This window comes from Larus michahellis, chromosome 1 (genome assembly GCF_964199755.1).
Source record: "Larus michahellis chromosome 1, bLarMic1.1, whole genome shotgun sequence".
In the NCBI taxonomy this organism is placed as follows: domain Eukaryota; kingdom Metazoa; phylum Chordata; class Aves; order Charadriiformes; family Laridae; genus Larus; species Larus michahellis.
In genome coordinates this window covers 197,919,257-197,939,004 of record NC_133896.1, presented here as the reverse complement: position 1 = coordinate 197,939,004, position 19,748 = coordinate 197,919,257, and the positions used below count along the sequence as shown (strand labels likewise).

Sequence of the window (19,748 nt, the reverse complement as noted above, 5' to 3'; positions counted from 1 at the left end):
TGACAGGTGCTTCATTTTTTATCTTGTATTAGAAATATTTTTGAGGTCTTTTTTAAAAATTCTGCTTCATTTTAAGTTTATTTTTGACATGTTCAACAGTTCACAAATTTTAACATATCATAATTCTAGTATCAGCATTTTTCAAATTGAGCCATTTCTCCTTTTAGCATCTTTATGCCTAAACAATATCTTGAAACAAAAGAAAAACTTCATTATTTAAAATATAGTAAAGTTTGGGCCATTTGTTTCCATGGGCAAATTATATATCATTTCCATCTTTTCAGTTGTGGTATATTGGCTCCTGTTAGCATCTTGATAAAGCTGATACCTGAGACCTCTTCAGAAAGTTTACATCATTGCCCCCCAGACTGAATTTAAGTGAATAAACTAATTAATCCATACAGCTTGGCTTAATTCAGCTGTATACTCCTACCAACTTTGCTGGACTCACTTACCCTGTGAAGAAAACTGAAAAGGCACATCAGTGGTTGCCAGTTTGGGACCTAAACTTGCAGTTCATCAATGTATAGAGAGAACTGAAATGATAGAGAATTGTAATAAATTGTACAAATGATACAAAATTCAGGAACAACAATGTTTTGCATATTTGTTTCTGATAGTTTGTATGTCAGTTATTAGGCAGATACAACCCCCCAGAAATCTTTGTCTCAAAATACCTGTGCTCTAAAAGATACAAATGTATGGAAATAGTGCCTTACTCTGCAGTTCCACAATACTTTTACCTATGCCCTACAATATTTGTGCCACTCCACTAACTTTGCATACTTAGTCAATACAATAAGGATAAAAACTTGCGTGAAAGAGGTTTTGCATGATTCTTACCATCTCTGTGGAAGAGCTACGCTGCTTTCCCCCACATCAGGTTACTTCCCTTTTTGCTGCCTTTTCTGTGTCTCTCCTTTCCCCTGGGTGGTGGTTGTAATGTTTAAAGTGGCTGCAAGGGCACGTCCACTCCTTTACCAGAGGCTGCTGATTGAGGGAAGTCTTATGTGGTACCTGCTCGCTGCTGGCCAAACACATTTACAATATGTGACTGTTTTCTTTTGAATTGATGTTTGTTACCGGTGGCTCTTCAGATAGGAGATAGCTTTGCTCCCCATGTAGATAAAAATGAACAGCCTCTCAAATACACCTTCCCTCCTTCTTGTTAACTGTGAAAGAAAGATTGCTTAACAGACTATAAAAAAAACAAGTCCGTCTTTGTACGCATGTGTTGACCTCTCTTTTGAATTCAATATGATTCTGGGTGCCCCAGTAGCAACCTTACTTTAACCCAAATACTATGGGTGATTTGGGTTGCACTGTGTTTCATCTCCCTTATCCTTTTCCCTCACTTTTAATTCACTCCCCCTTCTAACTGCATGCTCTGGAAGTGTCCCTTTTCGTTTTTCTTCTTTTTGCTGGCTTCCTTCTTTCAGAAATTGCAGAACGAAACTGCAACAAGAAATATTCCCACAGGCATGGGCTGCAAAGTTTACTGATAGCTGTAGTAGGCATCACGAGGATCAGGGTGTGATGACAGTCATCTTTGCTTGCTTGCTTATTTATGTCATTTTGTCATTTGTTAGTTCAGTAACTGGTGTGTTTGTGGAGGATGTCTCATTGCTGCATGTGTCCTCCAGCCTTTGTGGAGGAGGATGGACAACAAAACAATTTGTTAAAAAAAATAGGTGGGAACTGAATGGTCATTTTTATGATTCAGAGAGACCTCATTTCTTAAATCTTAGATGTGTTTGGTTCTCTTCCCGCACAAAACTACCATATGATCCCAGTCCCAGGATGAAAATACAGGGCTCTTCCAATAATGTGTTTGGCTTCATAACAATTTCATGTTCATTTGCTTTTGAATATAGTGCATTCCTTAATTCTAAATGTTCTTGTGGATTGCCATTCTTGCATTTTTGGATTGTCTTTTCCCCAAAAAATATTTTTTTCTTTTTTCCTCATATTTGTTCATGAACAGTAAGCTTAATTCATGAAACTGAACTTTCCCTCTTTCTAATCATATTCCACAGTCCATTGTATTAAAGGGCAATGATGCAAAATAAGATCTATTTGTGAAATTTGTTGATTGTTAAGGAGGTAAGACTGCAATTGAATTAATTGCACTTTATGCAGTTTAGTCCCCATTCAGTAAATGTCCGAGTAGTCCTGAATGGGGATTACTCAGGTGTTTAAAATTACAAATCTGCTTAAGGGACCTTACTGAACTGAGATCTCTTTCTCTATGATTGTGCATAATTTTAATGTGCGTAAGCCCAGGAGATACTCAAAATCAGTGATTTGATAGGAATATTTATGATTTTCTTAGGCAGAACTATATTTTTGTGAAATTTATATTTAAAAGATCACTGTCAACTTGAAGTTTGTTTGCTTGTTTAAGTTGCATCTCACAGAGTCTTGTTTTAAGCAGTCATCCCTGAACCTTGAAAAGAAATGTTTTTCTTTATAAATTTCCTTCCTGTGTTGATGTAAGGTCGAGGACTTTCACACTAGGTAAAATACCCAAAACTGCAATGGGATACTTATATAAAATGTTTGGTCCATTTGACTGGTCTTGTTTAAAAAGTGAAATCTCAGTCAGTACTAATCAGGTTATTCTCAGAGCATAGTTTCAAATAATTAAAATAAATTCAAGTTACAAAAATAAGCTATATGGGCCTAGAATAAAAGTTTTAAAAGCTGTGCTGCTTTATCTATTGCATTTTGCATGCTAAATGAAGGGTTCATTCAAATCTACCTTAACTCATCATTATGGTTATGTATATAATGAAAAGAATCTAAAATCTTTAACATGTGTTTCACAACTGAACCATTGCTATGAACTGTGCTACTAATATTTTTAAACATTATGGGAAAATCCTTTAAAATTGCTTCCAAACTTTTCTTTGCCTGTCATTGCTCTACTGGCATTGAGGCATGTGTATATGTGGACTTACAAAAACGAATTCCTAAATCAGCAAATGCATGAAAAACATCTAATACTGAAAAGAATGAATCTTCATTTAACTGTCATTTCCATGCTTCTGCTCTTATCTCCAGGTAAACAATCAAAGTAATGCTTATATCAAGTTTGTATTGTATTTTTACATCAAGATATTTCTTGAGCTAACTTTGATCTAATGATTAGTGGTTTGTACGTGATGAGTTTCAACTCAAGGAAGCTGACCCTGTATCTGATTTCAGGGGGAGAGCATGGACAACTTCAACTGGGGAGTACGCAGACGGTCCCTGGATAGCCTGGACAAGTGTGACATGCAGCTGCTGGAAGAGAGCCAGCTCTCGGGGAGCACGCCCAGCCTGAACAAAATGAACCGTGAGGATTCGGATGAGTCATCGGAGGAGGAGGACCTGACCACCAGCCAAATCTTGGAGAACTCAGACCTAGTACGTTGCAAACTTGCAATTTAAGAAAAGATAGGGTTGTGTTTTTAAATAAGCTGGGTTTTTAGTTTCCTCTCGCCCAGGTGCAATTTAATCAGCTGAAACTGGGGGGGTGGCACGGAATGCAGTGTTTTGTCACTGCTTGATTTTTCCTTTTTTGCAAATGTAAACAGGAATTTTAATGCAAAATTCAAAACACAGGAAACATCAGATCTGATTATTTGCCCTTTTTTCCACAAATTACCATGTGACAATTTTGCACAATTGGCCAGTAGCAAATCTTTCTGATGTATCTAATATTTAAAGAAATAGGATAAGACTCCAGTTTGGTAAACTGTGTCAAGTTTTCATTGTTCACTTCTAGGATGTTTGCATACAATTTTTATGACAGAAACGTTGAAAGGGTTATAATACATCCGCATGTAGAAACTAAGAGAGCCACCATCACAGACCCTTAAGACATGTCTGCTTTGCATGTTCATAAATGCAGTGTATAGTGGGGTAGCTGTATACTCAGTTCTGTGCTTTTGTGGTCTTTTAAACAGATTATAACTCTTTCCCCATCTGAAGATACAAATCATATTGATTCACTTTCTACATCATGTGACACAACCTCAGCAGACCCTCATCATTTTAATATAGGAACATCCAGCTTTGATGTGTCTTTGCCCGATATGAATAATCTCCAAGTGTCTGAAGGATCCAAGGTGAATACATTTTTACTTTCTTTTCCAACTGGACTGTATTTTACTTTACACTTTTACAAGTTTATTTTACTTACACTTTCATGAAGGGTTTGATCTGTGAAAGCAAGTACATTCTGACTTCCTGCATGTAATGGCATAGTACAAAACATTAATGTGCTCCTGCACATTCATATCCTTTCCTTTCTACTTACACTTTTTTCATGAAGAGATTTTATTTATTGTTTCTTAATTATATTGCATTACCTATGCACCAAGATACTACAAGCTCTTTGGAAGACAAAACTGGCTGCAAGTTACAACCCTAAGGGAATAGTCTTTTGTTCTTCATGCTGATTGAAAAGAAAGATATGCCAACTCATGTGGTGGGTGTATGCGTGTATTCTCTGAGATTTTTTTGTATGTGGGAACCTATTGTACAGTTGTGTGCACTGGATTCTGTTCTTGCCTTTTGGCAGACACTCAGAAATTTTAAATTCATGACCACAATATTAAGCTGTCTTGCGGGGGGGTGTGGGGTGGTGGTGGGAAGGTAGGATTTGCAAGGCTACAACAGTTCAGCACAGTTTATTTCAGAGAATTGTATCAGAAGATGAACATACAGTAAGGTTGGTAAATGATTATCAATGTGGGGACTGTTTCTTTAATTTTTTGTTTAGTAATACTTGTTTGTGGGAGATCAGGTGAACCTACTCCTCTCAAATGTCTCTCCAGAAATATAATCTGGGGTGGGGTGTTTGTGGGGGTTAGTGGCTTTATGACACTGTTCTCTTACCAGTAAGGCTTTCTCTGTCACGTGTAAATTGGGTGACTTCTGCAGAAAAAGCAGTGTAAGGGAATGGGGCAAGGGAAGAATATGTCTTGCATAATCATCAGCTTTCATTCCAGTTCTTGCCCGTGGTGCCCTCCAAATGCAACCACGCAAAAAATTGATACAGTACTGCTAGCACTGCATATAACAGAAGTAATGGTAACTTCTAGTGAAGAGGTCATAGAAAAGGAGGTTGGAATTGTGCTGAATATTGAACAAATTGTTTGTGCCAGAAACCTCACCAGGGGGAAGAAAGGACAGCAGGAGAGAAATGTGGATAAGGATAGAGAAAGGAGGGGAACCTCTCAAAATAACGGTTGTGGGAAAGGTAAACTCATTATCATTTGTCAAAACAACTGTTGGTAGACAAGTTACCACATAGCAACCATAAGCAGCAGAAGTTGGCAGAATTTCAGTCAGGAAGCTGCGGTCAGAACAGATACGTTTGCAGGTGGTGACTGCGGCTAATCTCACGCATCCAGCTGCAGTAGCTATTGGTATGTACATTAAGAATTGCAAATCACAGTTCATGAGTTTCATATATGCCTGGGGTTTTAGAATCTTTAGAACTGGGAGCATTTCTTTAGTGTCCCCATGTGCCAGTGTTCATCAAAAAATGAAAAGCTTTGGAAAAAGTAAATGAGTGAAGAATGTAAAATCACAGCAGTTTCTTGTGGGACTGACAGGCAAATTCAGCTAGTCCTGGGACAGGTTTGATATTGGTGAAATACATAACCCAAGTTGACAAGGATTTGCCAGTATTACAAAGATGTTTGAATTGGTAAGCTTTAGAAAGAATGTTGCCTTAGTGTTTTTTGCCTCAAAGATATTTTCTTCTAGCATGCATACTTCGCTATTTTCACTCAAAACAATTTGGAGTCAGTATAAACAAATTCAATTTTTAGTCAGAAAACTTGAAACTTGCACCTAGATATTTTTTACTTAATTTGCTAACGCAACCTCTGAGCTCTTTCCTGTTTCACTTTTCCTCTGAGTTCTTATTTTCAGAGACCTGATGGCATGTCAGCAATGCAGAGGAAAATTTTTGTTACTTCTTTAGTGCTGAACAAAAATGCTTATTTGTTGCATCATAAGCAAAACCAAAAATATCTGCTTAACATTTAAATAGATGCAGTGAATGAGAGCACCAGACTGATTAAGTTGTCCACTTCTCAAATGTTTCAGTGTCAAAACCAAGGTATTACTGTTAACAGCATGAGATTAGTTAAACTTATTTTCTATTAAAGATAGTGATCACAATAATTAAGGTAGTACGTATAAGGGATTAGAAGGCAGTGATGGATAATGCTATGAGGGATGCAAAGATTCAGATTATGCAATTTTATATATTTTTCAAGTTATCTAAACTCACCGATTTCTGGAAGAGTACTGCAATCCTTCATGACTATTCGAAGTCCACTTTTTTTATTTTGGGTCATTGTATTGGACTCCAATGAGTGGGAAGTGTTTGCTTCCTCTTTCTTCCTCCCTTACCCTGTCCCGTGAAAATGTGTTTTCCTCACACAAACACTGGCATTGTAGTGAACAAACTAATGGTTCTTTCAAGCTAATATTTCATATTTGGAAGTGGTTAACTGCTTCTTGAAGAAGCATGAAACATTTACACTTCTTGCCAGTTGCTCTGGTTCCTATTCTGGTAATTCAGCCATATAGCTTTCATTTCTCTTTTCAAGATGGTTTGTGCTCTAATTCATTTCGTCCACCCTGGACTCAGAAATATTCCTATCCCATTCACTTAGAAAATGAAACAAACCAAAACCGCTTTCTCCTGCTTAATTTCAGATCCTGTCTTTTCTGATACAAGTCTTGTTTAATTTTAAGAAATACAAATCCCCAGAATTTATCTGTAGGATCCAAGCAGGTCCAGTAACCTGAAGAAGGCCACTTTTCTATTTTAATTCCACTTGCCATGGATTTCCCTCCCTACCAGCTCCCAGCACACGTATGGACATGCACATATGCATATGTGCACAAACATACACCTTATGAGATATTTCCCAAACAGAAAAGATAGAATTTGAGCTACCCACTGCCGTCATCCCTACAGGAACTGCTTTGCAGGATGCTATGGATGATGCAGACAAAAGCCAAAAGATTAAAACTGAAACAAAATTTGCTCAGACTAAAAATGCGAGAGAAATTTCAAAGTTTCAAAAAGAAATCAAGACCTTTAGGTGCTAGTGGATGTAAAAGGAAGGAAATGATAGATGATGCATAATCCTTTTAATGACCTCTTTGGATTCCTCTTGAATGGAAGTTATTATGTAAATGAACATGCTAAAAATAATTCTCAGTTCTAAACACGCATATAGTCTTGCAGACGGTGATTGTTTTCCGTATATTTTAAGAGACTTTAATACACTCTTGGACACTAAAAAGTAATAAGTGACAAGGAGAGCCTGACAGTAACAAGAACCCTACTGTTTTTCCTGAACCTCCGTGCTGTGTTGCCAAATGCATTGAAAACTGAAATTCTTTGCTAGACAAACTAAATTGAAGAAATGCCTTAAAAATAATATTGATCCAAGACAGCAAGTTAAGTGAACAAAGCATTTTTGAAGAAGTGTAACTAAATTAATGTCATATAATCTGTGACTTTATATCTGTGCAATTTAACATGTTGTCAGGTGTTGGTTTTTTTCATTAAATGCTTTCTGTGTATTCGTGGAATTAACTTATTAATTTGCTGATTTCTAAGACATCATCATTCACTCCCCTAGGCTGAAGCTGTACATGAAGAACAGGATACAGCAGTCCATGAGGATGACCTTTCAGGATCTACAAATGAACTCCCTGGAGCATTTGAATGCAGTGATAGCCTTAGTCTGGATATGACAGAAACTGAAGAGAAAGTTGACAGGCTGGAACAATTTGCTCTTGCTAGGTACTTGTATATACTATTACTCATAAAAGTTCTTTTACACTGTACAAGGAAGTGGTAACAAGGTGATAGTTAATGGAAAGGGTGTTTTGGCCACAGGAGTTAAAAAATTCTCATGAGTTTAGAGCAGTGAGAAGACAATGCCCTAATTACCTGCATAATTTTCACACAACTCAAAAAAACCCACCCAAAATCTTCCTTCTAGGAAAAACAATATATGATTTTTACATACATCAATGCAGTTAGTAATTATATGTATGTAATATACTTAATCAAAAGAAAAAAAGGATTTTTAAAGATTCGCAGCAATGGAAATACTGCTTAGTTAGCTGTTCAACAGATCAGCCATGTATTCATCCTTCTGATTTCTTATGGATCATAAGGAAGTCGCAATATTGCCAATATTGTCTAAAATCCCTTCTGTATACTCTTCAGGCTGCTGGTGAACATGGCTGGACCCCAGTATATGGTGCAACAAGCCATCAAGGTTTTTCCGTGCCTTGTAGAGCTCTTTCAGATTTTGGATGCTGAGTTAGACTGCAACTAGCCCGTATTTAGGGAAAGGAAAGGAATGAGGATATATAAGGAAGCTGGCGCTCTGTCTGTGTGCCACGCGTTTCAGAATAACAGTTCCTGTTCTTGAAAACCATAGGAAGTATTTCTCCATCCCAAAGGATAATACACAAGATGAAGTAGCTTAGTACCCTTTGAAAATGGTAGTCGGCTGGTTTCACTGACCATGGAGTGCCAAAATAACGCTCTGTCCTAAGAACAGTGTGGAGAAGGGATGGATCTTCTCCAATCCATTACGCTGGGGGGGAACTAAACAGGTTAGTGTATATAATGTTTGTACATGCTGAGGAGTTGTTCTTCATGGGCTTTATCCTCCTGTGACGTTTCAGACGCCTTCCTCCAAATGATGGTACAATAAAACAATTCAAGTATTCTGGGATGGAGGAAGATAGGTGATAATGGCCTGAAGACAGGGATTCTGATTTGGAGGTTTTTCTCATTGTAGCCAATGTCTTGCCAACCCTCAAAAGTAATTTGAAAGTTCATGAATATTTTTAGAAAAGTGCTGTAATTGTTCCTGTGATTATGTCTGTCTGTTACAGTGTATTTTATCTGACACCTCCTTGGTATTCTTCTTTCATCGCAGTTTTTTTTTTTTTTTTCCTCCTTCAGTTTTGGAGATGTTGATAGAAATGCCTCCCCTCCTCCCTCGCCCTTTTTTTCTGCCATCCTTGCTGCATTTCAGCCAGCAGCATGTGATGACGCAGAAGAAGCCTGGCGTAGTCATATCAACCAGCTCATGTGCGACTCTGATGGTTCCTGTGCAGTTTATACATTTCATGTGTTCTCTTCCCTGTTTAAGGTGAGAAAATAAGTTTAAGACACAAAGTCAAAATGTTTAGATTTTGTGTGGCTATTAATTAGGATGGTTCTTGGTAGTAGTACCAGTAATGAACTACTAGGTATATAACCATTGCAATTTTGCATGCTGTGGAGTTGCCATACCAGATTTTCATGCAGAATTATCTTCTAGGACCAGTTTTGTCATAAAAATAGTGTGTATCTCATACTTACAGGTTTGGAGATAACATTATAAAATATGGATCCGCTTTAAAGAGTCTTTTCTTCACTACTTTACAAACAGCCTGAAAGAATAACTGCAAGAGACGGAAAAAAGTCTTTTCATCTCAAACTATTGTTAATCTGTTCTTTCATCTCAAACTGTTGAAATCTGACCATGCCCATGTAAATATCAACATTATTAAATATTCTATACCTAATCACCTGAATAGAAATATCCAGCTGCCATCATGTAACGTAAGTTCCAGAGACTGAGTCTGAAGACTAGAAATATATTTCTCCTTTCTAAAACTGTATGCTCGCAAAGATAAGAATCTTGCAAAAAGATAAGAAAAAAAAGGATTCAAATGTACAAGGTGCGCCAAGGAATGACAGTCTCTTTTTACCTGTAATTAGTTTTAAAGCCTTTTTTAATTGTTTCTTCTGCTTCATATGAGGCATCTGCAGAATATTTAGCATGCTGCAGCAGCGTACACAGCAGCCGGGTAACTTCCCGCAGAGTTTAAGTACCCATGATCTCAGAATACACAATTTTTTATTAGCAATGGGTACCCCGCTAATAAATATACAATCTCAAGATCTTTTCATGTCTTTAAGAACATCCTTATAAGAAAGAAGCATCACACAGTAAGAATCTCCTCTCCATCCTGTTTCCTCTGTGCTCCACTGCAGTTAATTGCATGTCTTCTCTAGCTGCACACTGTGTCCTCCTTTAAACATCACACCACTGTAAATAGGGGTGCCTCATAGGCATTCTTTTAAACACTGATAAATAACCATTTGGAAGGAAAAAACTTGCTGACTTGAGTGCATGACAGTTCAAATTTGAAAATTAGTCCTGTGTTTCTTCATAATATGTATTTCAGCTTTTCTGCACTTAGGTCAGTCCTAGAGGTTAGTAGCCCTGTTCAAGTGTTTTGAGAGTTATTTGTCCTTTTTGTTATCTTTGAAGAGGCGAAAAGGAACTGGTGTCACACTTCTGAAAACTAAAGAAATAACACTGTGTAATACAAGACCTAAACATTACCAGCCATATTTTTAGTTTATAAAAATAGCTCTGTTCTCCTCTTCAGGGTTAAAACATAGGAGTATTATTTTCCCAGATTTTTTTCGTTAAGACCCCAGCTTGTCTGGAATTGTATTGTGTTTGCACCATCAAACTTTGCTACTCCTCTGCTAACTTAAAAGACTTTTGACCCTCACCAACAGGAAGTTTCAGAAACAAGCCCAATATATGCTAGGCTTGCAATGCAAAGTACTGCCAAAATATTTGACTGTGAAACAAAATCTTTGTTTGGAGGAGCTTGTCAACTAAATACTTGGTGAAGTGAAAGAAATGCATTTTCTAGGGCACCTACATTTCAGTCTGCATCAAGTTAATGGTATCTTGGATGTTTGCCCACAACACGCTAAACTTGTTTAAAATTCCTGAAATTACTGAAGTACTTTTCCTGTAAACAAGTCATAGCTCAGAGATCTCTGGGTTATCTTTAGGGCTGCCTTTTTGTTTTCTGTCAAATCTAATGTCTTCCAGCAGACCAGCCAGTTCCAAGACAAGTCGATTTGAGAGCTAGCAAGTAGTTTCCACAATCGAGCCCTTTTGTTACGAAAAGTCCTCTTCCGAGAAGAGGAAACCTGAGGTTAAGAAGAAAACATTTTGAGAGTATTTTGTTATTATTTACATTGACACAATGCACAGCAACTATATGCAGGCATATACCTATTCATAATATGCTGGCGGTTGGCATTATTAGTCACAGTAGTCCCATTTTATAAAATATATACTGCATTCAGACCTTGCTTGAAAGATTTCAGCCACTGTGATCTGCACCCAGAAGGACATAGCTGAGATGATAACTTATTATAGAACTGCTAGTCCATGTAATTGCAAAATAAATATATTTAGTGAAGTACTATACATAGATACCAAAGTACAGTCTCTTGCTGTTTCACATTTTACTACTTTAAAACACTGTTCAAGACTGTTATCTTCTTAACTGTAGATGGATTGTTGAATATCTGAAAAGGAAAGCAGTAGAGGAAGAATATGTTTTCTTGAATCTAAACAGTAGACGGGTCAGCTTTGGATGAAGCCATGACTGAAATGCTTTGAGGAATTTATTTTCATAAAATAAACTAGAACTGTTCAAATACATGAGTAGATGTATGCTGGAAGGGACCTGAAGAGTTCATGTTCCTGATCTTGCCCAGGACAGGATGAACTATAACTTTCATTCTGGTCAAATGTTTTTTAACTTTTTTATCTAGGCTGTTCTTAAACTTTAGGCTAAGGTGGAACTTCGCAACATTCCTAGGCAATGCAGTCCAATGCTTAACTCTCCTTATCACTTGAAAACTTAATTTTCTGTGTTTTGTGTCCATGGCTTCTTGTTCTATACACGGTGGTACTTCTTCTTTTCTTTGCAGTTGCTGCTTAAATTTGAAGACCATTACCACGGCTTCAGCTACCCCAAACTTCTCTTATTTAACCTTAGTTCTTTCAACCTTCTCCATAAGTCATATTTTCTAAAGTTCTCACTGTTGCTATGGGCTCTCTTCAGTTAGTCTGTGTATTACATGAAAAGCAAGAACGGGTTCTGTATTTCAGCCTAAGTTCTTACCAGTATTGACTATAAGAGGATTACCTCTTTTATAGAAGGTATTCCTGTTTAAAAATTTCTCTCTGCTAACTGTTGTACAGTAGAATACAGTTAATTATTTTCCACTTGTAACCCAATCTAGTATGCAGATCTTGTTCTATAAAATTTTGCCTTCCTGGTTATTCACCATCCTGAATGTGCTCTGTGGACTGTTTCCTTCTAGGTGTGCAACCTTGTCCTTCTTCCTTTTCTCTGCACCGCTTCTTCGGTTTATGAAGACCAGTCTGAATTCTAATCCTGGCTTCCACGGAGTTTGCAGCACCTGCAGCTCACTCATCCATGCATTTAATAAGCATATTGCATATTCCATTATTCAGTATTTTCATTAAGGACTTGGTTAGTGCCTGAGACAGTCCCCAGTGGAATTCTGCTCAATTTATCTTTCCAATTGGACAGTGAGCTGCTGATAATTAACTGCTGAATATGGTTTTGCACACTAGTTACCTCTAGACCGGATTTCTCTACCTTACTTCTAAGATAGTAAATGAGTTAACATATAACTTATCAATTGCACCTCCTCCTAATAGAATATTTTAGCCTTTCATGAAAATTAAATAGTTTAATATGATTTGTTCTGACCAAATCTGTACTGCCTTTTACTCATTTCTTATCTGTTCCCCCATTTCTTGGACTTTGTGTTTAATTCTTTTGCTCTTGTGGTTTTTTGAGATAAGAACTTTCCTCAAGTTTTTTACACACCCTGTGTTCTGTGAGTTTTCAAATATATTTGTTATGGCTCCGACACCTCTTCAGCCAGCATTATAACTGTCATGGCGTGAACTTTCCTAATCTGCAAAGATGTAAAAATATCCAAGCCCTTAGTAGCAAGCTCTGTTCTCACCTGAGTTTTCATAGATGTCTCTTTGTTACCTGTACAGATGCCCTTTCTGGGAGCAATAAGTCAAAAGAAGGCATTAAACACATCAGTCTTTTCAGTAGCAATTCTTAGTAGCTATTTCTCTCCATTGTGATTCTTTGGCTTTCCTCTTAATTATTTCTAGTTCACTGATAGAATCATAGAATGCTTGGAGTTTGAAGGGATATTAAAGATCATCCAGTTCCAACCCCCTGCCATGGGCAGGGACACCTCCCGCTAGACAGGTTGCTCAAAGCCCCATCCAGCCTGGTCCAGAACACTTCCAGGGATGGGGCATCCACAGCTTCTCTGGGCAACCTGTTCCAGGGTCTCAACACCCTCATGGTGAAAAATTTTTTCCTGATATCCAATCTAAATCTACCCTCTTTCAGCCTGAAGCCATTGCCCCTCGTCCTATCACTACCCACCCTTGTAAAAAGTCCCTCTCCAGCTGTCTCCAAGTTCTGAGATTCAGATGATTCTGCTAGTTTCTCAGAAAAATAATCATTTACCTGGTTTGGTGGTAATTAGTAAGAGCCCCTGCCTCTACTACAGAGTCAGCGCAGCAGAGAATCTGAGCCATGTGCTGAATGACATGTATAGCACTTTGTTTCTGTGTTGAAATAAGATGGTAGAAACATATAGTGAGACAAATATGAGTCTGTCCAATCTTAACTGTGTTCAGATGGACAGTTCAGATGCTTCAGAGAGAGATTCACAAATAAGCTGTTATGAAATTGGTCTGTAGAGGAAGCTTCTCTTTAACCATTTTATAGATTATTGCCAATGTATACCCTACCTACAATGTGAGGGCTTATGTAGCTTTTTTGAAAAAAGTCATTCAATCCAACAGCTTCCATTATTAAGAAAGTCTGAACTCAGATCACCTGAGTTTAGGTACTTAACTTCAGTGCTCTGGTGTAGGAGCAGTAACAGGCTATAGAATCATGGAATTGCCTAGGTGGGAAGGGACCTTTCAGATCATCCAACCTTCAACCTAACTCTGACAAAAACCACCACTAAACTATATCTCTAACCACTATGTCTACCCATCTTTTAAATACCTCCATCTGTCATCCAAATTGGTATTTGGGCATGCTTACCGCAATACAGATCCTAACCTACATTCCTCAGAGAAATGCCTATGGTAACGTGGAATTAATCATATAAAAATGTTGCATACTTTTATTTTTAAAAATATGTTCATGTTACTCCCACCTGCTGAGCAGTTGGCCTCAGTGAGATGTATTTTGGCAGTGAAATCTGCTGTCTATTTATCAATATCATTTCAGCTCCTGCAAGACTAAAATATTATTTTTATTTGTTCTTCACTTTATATATTAGTCACTGAAAATAAAGTACCAGCAGTAGTATTTTACTGGAAGACTAAATTGGTTTAGGACTCAGAAGACCAAAAAATTTTTCTGAGAAGAATAATTCCCGGATGCAGTGCAGTATTTTGGAGTCCTCCCAAGCAGCAGAAAAGTTTTAGTAAGAAGGTTTTTCCCACAGGGGAAAACAAAAGGGTTTTTTCTGATTTTCCATGCTGCTGTTTGGCATTAGGATGTCCATTATATTATCTGATTAGCCACTTGACATGGAACACTAACAAAACAATGCCCGGAATGGGCAGAAAAAAGTAATGTGGTGATCAGCTCTGTTAACTCTGTATAGCCAAGAAAAAAAAAGCTACCTGTGGGTAAAAGGCTTTATAAAGATTGAATCATCTTTACAAGGAATAATGTGTTTCAGGAGTAGATTATTATGAATTCTGTAATTTGTTTCACAGCTGCCCAGCTGTACACTGTCTCCAGCATAATAACTATTACTCAGTATCCTTGAGCAGATGTTCAGTTCTCCACAGGGAAATGGTGTCTTTTGCACATGTTATTGTGCAAAATAAAAAAAATCATGCCATTTGTTTACAAACGAAAGAAGCTTGTACTTGAGGAAAGAACGTAATAAATTGTATTTTGCTTTCCAGAATATTCAGAAAAGATTCTGCTTCCTAACCTGCGATGCAGCTAGTTACTTGGGAGACAACCTGCGAGGAATAGGCTCCAAGTTTGTGAGGTCTTCTCAGATGTTAACATCGTGTTCAGAATGTCCCACCCTTTTTGTAGATGCAGAAACAGTGAGTATATTCCTTTCAAAAGGCACGTGCTGCATTGCGGTGTGTTACTTTACTGGCTGTTTCACTTTTGAGCAACTCCTGAACAGATATGTCAAAAAGGTACTCACCTCCTATCTCTAATTTTTATTTCTTGTTCTTAAACATATTTCTATTAATTTTCCATATTATTTTATTAGGTAAGTACTGGCAGACAGGCAACATAGACTCATAGAATAGTTATGATGTGTTGTGCCTGTGTGCCAAAAACCAATATAAAAAAGTGCCTACTGGATGCAGTTGGCTCTGCAAATGGAAAAAAGCTGGTTTTTACGTAGTTCAGCATGAAAGATCGTTTAGTGGTTTCATTTGAATCAACTGTGATGTGAGCTGGATGATAAAAATATATATTAGGGAATGAATGAGATGGCCCTTCCCATTGTTTACATTCTGGCCCATGTTGATCCGGCAATATCAGGACAGTGTGGCCTCACGCAGAAGTACAGAGGTGGGAACTTGCAAAGTGTAATCTTGGGGCCACTGCTGTGACTGTGCAGGAGCTGTGCCTTCGGCCATCAGACAGCTGTGGAGATTAACTAGTTAAGCTTTGTGCAGTATGTTATTTTAGGGAAGTCTTCTACAAAGCTGGTATAAACAGAACACAATTTCAATTCCACATTATCATAGGTGCAACCTTTGCTATTGAGTTTTCAGTATAGTATTCTGTTTATGTATATTTTTGCATAAATAGAAATATTTTTCAGTATTAGTATCTGTAAATCTAAGTATTCTTTCTCAAGGTCTTTCCTATACTTTCTACTCTGATAACATTTTTGTTCTTCTATAGTGACATTTACTAGCCCTTTTGATTTCGTTTCTCCAGCTGCTCTCCTGTGGCCTTCTTGAAAAGCTGAAGTTCAGTGTTTTAGAACTGCAGGAGTACCTGGACACGTACAATAACAGGAAAGAAGCAACACTCTCGGTATGCTGGATTATGTTATGTTCTTGGTTTTGTACGTGTGTGTACTTATGCTATGTCAAAAGACTGCAAATACGCTCACATCTATTTATTCAGTAGAAAAACATGTTTCAGATGCTGATACATTAAATGTTTCTTCCTGAACATGTGAACCAGAACTAAAAAAATAGTTGTATCCCTTATTTTAGAGACATTGGCATCTTTAATATTCCAGGTTTCTCTCCTATTCAGTAATTAATTCATTTTCTTGGTTTATGTGATTCAAATACTAACAGAAATCAAGACTACGCTTTTTAAATTACAATCAAGGCAAATTGTCACAGTCTGTGTGAATAAAAAGTGCAATTGCAAATTTTTATTTGTTTACACGCTGTGCTGTGAAACTAAAACACTGCTTACCTTTCTTCAAATCAAACTGTAGGCCTTATTCATATCTTATTTTAATTTCTCTCTGAAAACAGTGGCTTGCAAACTGCAAAGCAACGTTTGCTGGGGGCTCACGAGATGGAGTTATTACCTGCCAGCCAGGGGACTCAGAAGAGAAGGTAATGAATGAGCAGTGTAATTTCTCTGCTGTAAAGTGACATGTGTGATATATCTTGTTCTCGGACCCACAAGAGCCTGCTGTACTTCCTCCTTGTCTCTCTGCTGGGTTTGGGCATAATCCAGTTTTCACACTTAAGGCTTGAAGGTATTGTTGTTCCCTCAGTCCTGGCCACAGGAAATGGGAAGTATTCAGAGGCAATACTTCTGCCTTCCTAGTCTAGATGAGGAAGCAGAACTAACCCTGCCTGAGTTGTGTGTGCTCTCCCTTTTAGAAAGACGTTGCAGCAGCAGTTTCCCACAGCGCAGTGGCTCTGAAAATCACCCTTGGTGGACTGTGCTTCCACATTACACCCATTTTATCTACAGCTGTTACAGACTCTGTCTGCCCAACAGCGAGACTTGCCTGGTTGAAGTACACTTAGATTAGCAGTTACGAAATAATGACCGTAAGATGGCCAGTGAAATAATTTATGCTGTAGATAAGAATTCATAGCTAAAGCAAAATATCTCTTTATTGCTTTTGAACAAAAGTTCTACACGCGTATGTGCATATATATATATATATATTTAGTGTGTTGATTCCAGTTAAGAAATCAATCTTTTCAGAAATCAGCACTGTCAGCAGGCATTCCTGTTATTTGATATAATAAGTATAGGAAATAGCTGGTATCTTAGTGGTGTAGAGTGAGTTGAAAAATGTTATTTTTGGGGGTTTTTGCTTTTGGAGGAAAAAAAATTAAGAGATGGGAAAAAGAAGGAGCTAGAGAGAATTAGCAAAAATCAGGAAGCACCAACAGCATGTAGAAAAAAGTGACATCTCTTTTCATGTATTATAACTTGTAAAAGATAATGATGACATTTTCAGAACACGCAGTTGCCTGTTGTAACCATTTTTTTCAAAAACCTTGTTTTATTCTTATGTTGGTTTCAGTTTGTCTGTCTTCTCCCCCAGTTCACTTTATTTTCTCCTGGTTTTGTCTTAACCTCTCTTTCCCATCTCTATGTATTTATCTTCCTGTCCTTGAACTCCCTTGATTTTTATTTTTTTTATGCCATTTCCCAAGAATCCAAAATCCTTGCCACCCCTGCATTTTGGCTTCCTTGACCTTATTAGCAAATCTAATTTGCTAATAAATCCTCTGGCTGCAATCACAGGCAGTGGGAAAACTGTTCAATCTTCCCCCACCTGGCATTGCCACCAGCAAAAGTTACAGACAACTTCCGATGCATTTAAATAAGTAAGCTATCCTGAAATCTAAAAAAGAGAGACCTGTGATCTGTGCAAGTACATCAGGAGAGGGAGATAAAGTATACCTTGGGAGGCGTAACTATTGGAACGTGCATGGGCTTTCTCTTCCCACTGATGCGCAACACCCTGAACAGTGACTTCAGACTGTAGCCTGAAGTATACATGCCTTGCTATATACAGCTTAATTTATCCTCTTCATCCCGCTTTAGGAAACCCATAGAATGGGATGGAGGGTCACACAACTTGCTGATCATCTGCTTTGTTAGTTTTTTGAAAAGGTAGAGAAAGAATGCTGAGGAGAAGGAATAAACTGTGAACTGCGCTCATGTAGCTGGCCTAAATGCATCTAAAAGTTAATAAATGCCATGTTCCACTTGTGTGGGGTTTTTTTAACCAGGAGTTCTCTATTTCAGAATTAAATTTGTGTTTTGTGAAGCCAGGGTTAGTGTTTTTACTGTGTATTGAACAGACTGAGAAGAAAGGTTTCTTACTCCTTCAGGAATCCCTGGTTTCTCCCCAGCATTGTTCCTTCAGCCCAAAATGCATTATTCCTTAGAAGTTAACCGGATGATAGGTCTTTGATCAACAGGCATATTTTTTTCTTCCTCTTCTCATTTACCTGTCAATTGAAGCAGCTCTTCCCGAAGGAACAATCTGTTTATTCAACAAAAGTGTAATGGTAGGAAGAGTCCGGGGAAACTGAGAATATGTGATTAGGAAGTGACAAAAAAAATTACTCCTAGACTGGCAAGTAGTTGTTTTCTTATCTTTCTTCTCCTCTTCTCCCTCAAACTGAAGGGCTAAAGAATCTGATAACTGCAGGAAAAAAATTCTGTCTTACAGTGGTCGTCCCAAGGGAACCTGCCTAAGCTCTTAAACTCATTGAGAATTAGACTAGGGCCTGAAATCGTGCTGAAAACTTCCGGTCTAAAAAAATTGCTTAGCTAAGCACAAAACCAGGCTACTTCTGGAAAAAGTTCAGGAATAATTGGAAGGAAGAAAAAGCAATACCTTGCTCTATAGAAGGCAGAAATCTTAGCTTCTCAGAACTCCTCACATAGTAAAACGCTTGATGTGAAAACAGTCCCCTCTACAGACGAGACAGACATGAGACCAAATTCAGCATTAGCACAAGTGGTTGCATCACAAATGCCTGCTGATGCTGGTAATTAACTTGTCACCAATTTCTCTGATCAGATCTCATTTCAAAATAAGTACACGTGATTCGTTGACCATTGTTACTGAAAATGGGCAAGGGCAAAGGCAAAAGTTGCTTATTCTGATATTAAAGAAGCTTGAAATAGAAGTTGTCTAGGTCAGCTGCTAGAGCTAGCAACTTTTCTGAAATTGGGTAAAAGTTTCATGTCCCAGAATGTCTTTCCCCCACTTATTCTTGCAACAGATTGCATGATTTGGGTGTGTCTGTGATTTGCAAGCCTTGATGCTACATTGAGCAGCAGAGTCTCAAGGACGTAGGAGTCAATTTATAGACAAAAGATAACTGCACGTACTATTGTGCTGTCTGTCCAGGTGTAACAGTCTTAGATTACAGCTATCAGAACATTCTTCAACCTTCATAAACAGGGATATTTTTAACCTAATCAAAGACTGGGTTGGTTTGTTTGTTTTTCTGGAAAAGAGATACATGGTAGATACTATTTTTCTTGTCAATTAGTACTGCTAATTCCAGTAAGTATTTATCTCCTACTGAGACATTCAGTTTAATCTGTAAATCCAAAGTCAGTATACACTTTTCTTAAACCATGCTCATCCCAAAGCTCACCACAAGCAAATGGATGTGGGCTTTGCAAACTCAGACTCTTAATGGATATTTAAAACATGCTGCACCTCATGAAAATTTGTCCAAAAAATTCAGAATGTACCCGTTGCTTTGAGTTTCCCTGTGGCTAAAGGTTCAATTACTTTAGGTCAC

General features: G+C 37.7%; 1 protein-coding gene across 9 annotated transcripts in view; it reads left to right on the top strand.

The window, feature by feature from the left end:
* The window catches only part of FRY (FRY microtubule binding protein), a 251,577-nt gene that overhangs the window by 221,613 nt on the left and 10,216 nt on the right, over positions 1 to 19,748 (top strand). For all 9 annotated transcript variants that reach the window (XM_074568017.1, XM_074568023.1, XM_074568003.1 and 6 more), the window contains 7 exons: positions 3,208 to 3,408; positions 3,951 to 4,112; positions 7,662 to 7,825; positions 9,008 to 9,197; positions 14,916 to 15,065; positions 15,925 to 16,023; positions 16,482 to 16,565. In XM_074568017.1, the coding sequence (XP_074424118.1) occupies positions 3,208 to 3,408; positions 3,951 to 4,112; positions 7,662 to 7,825; positions 9,008 to 9,197; positions 14,916 to 15,065; positions 15,925 to 16,023; positions 16,482 to 16,565 (1,050 nt within the window). The remainder of the gene's footprint in view (positions 1 to 3,207; positions 3,409 to 3,950; positions 4,113 to 7,661; positions 7,826 to 9,007; positions 9,198 to 14,915; positions 15,066 to 15,924; positions 16,024 to 16,481; positions 16,566 to 19,748) is intronic.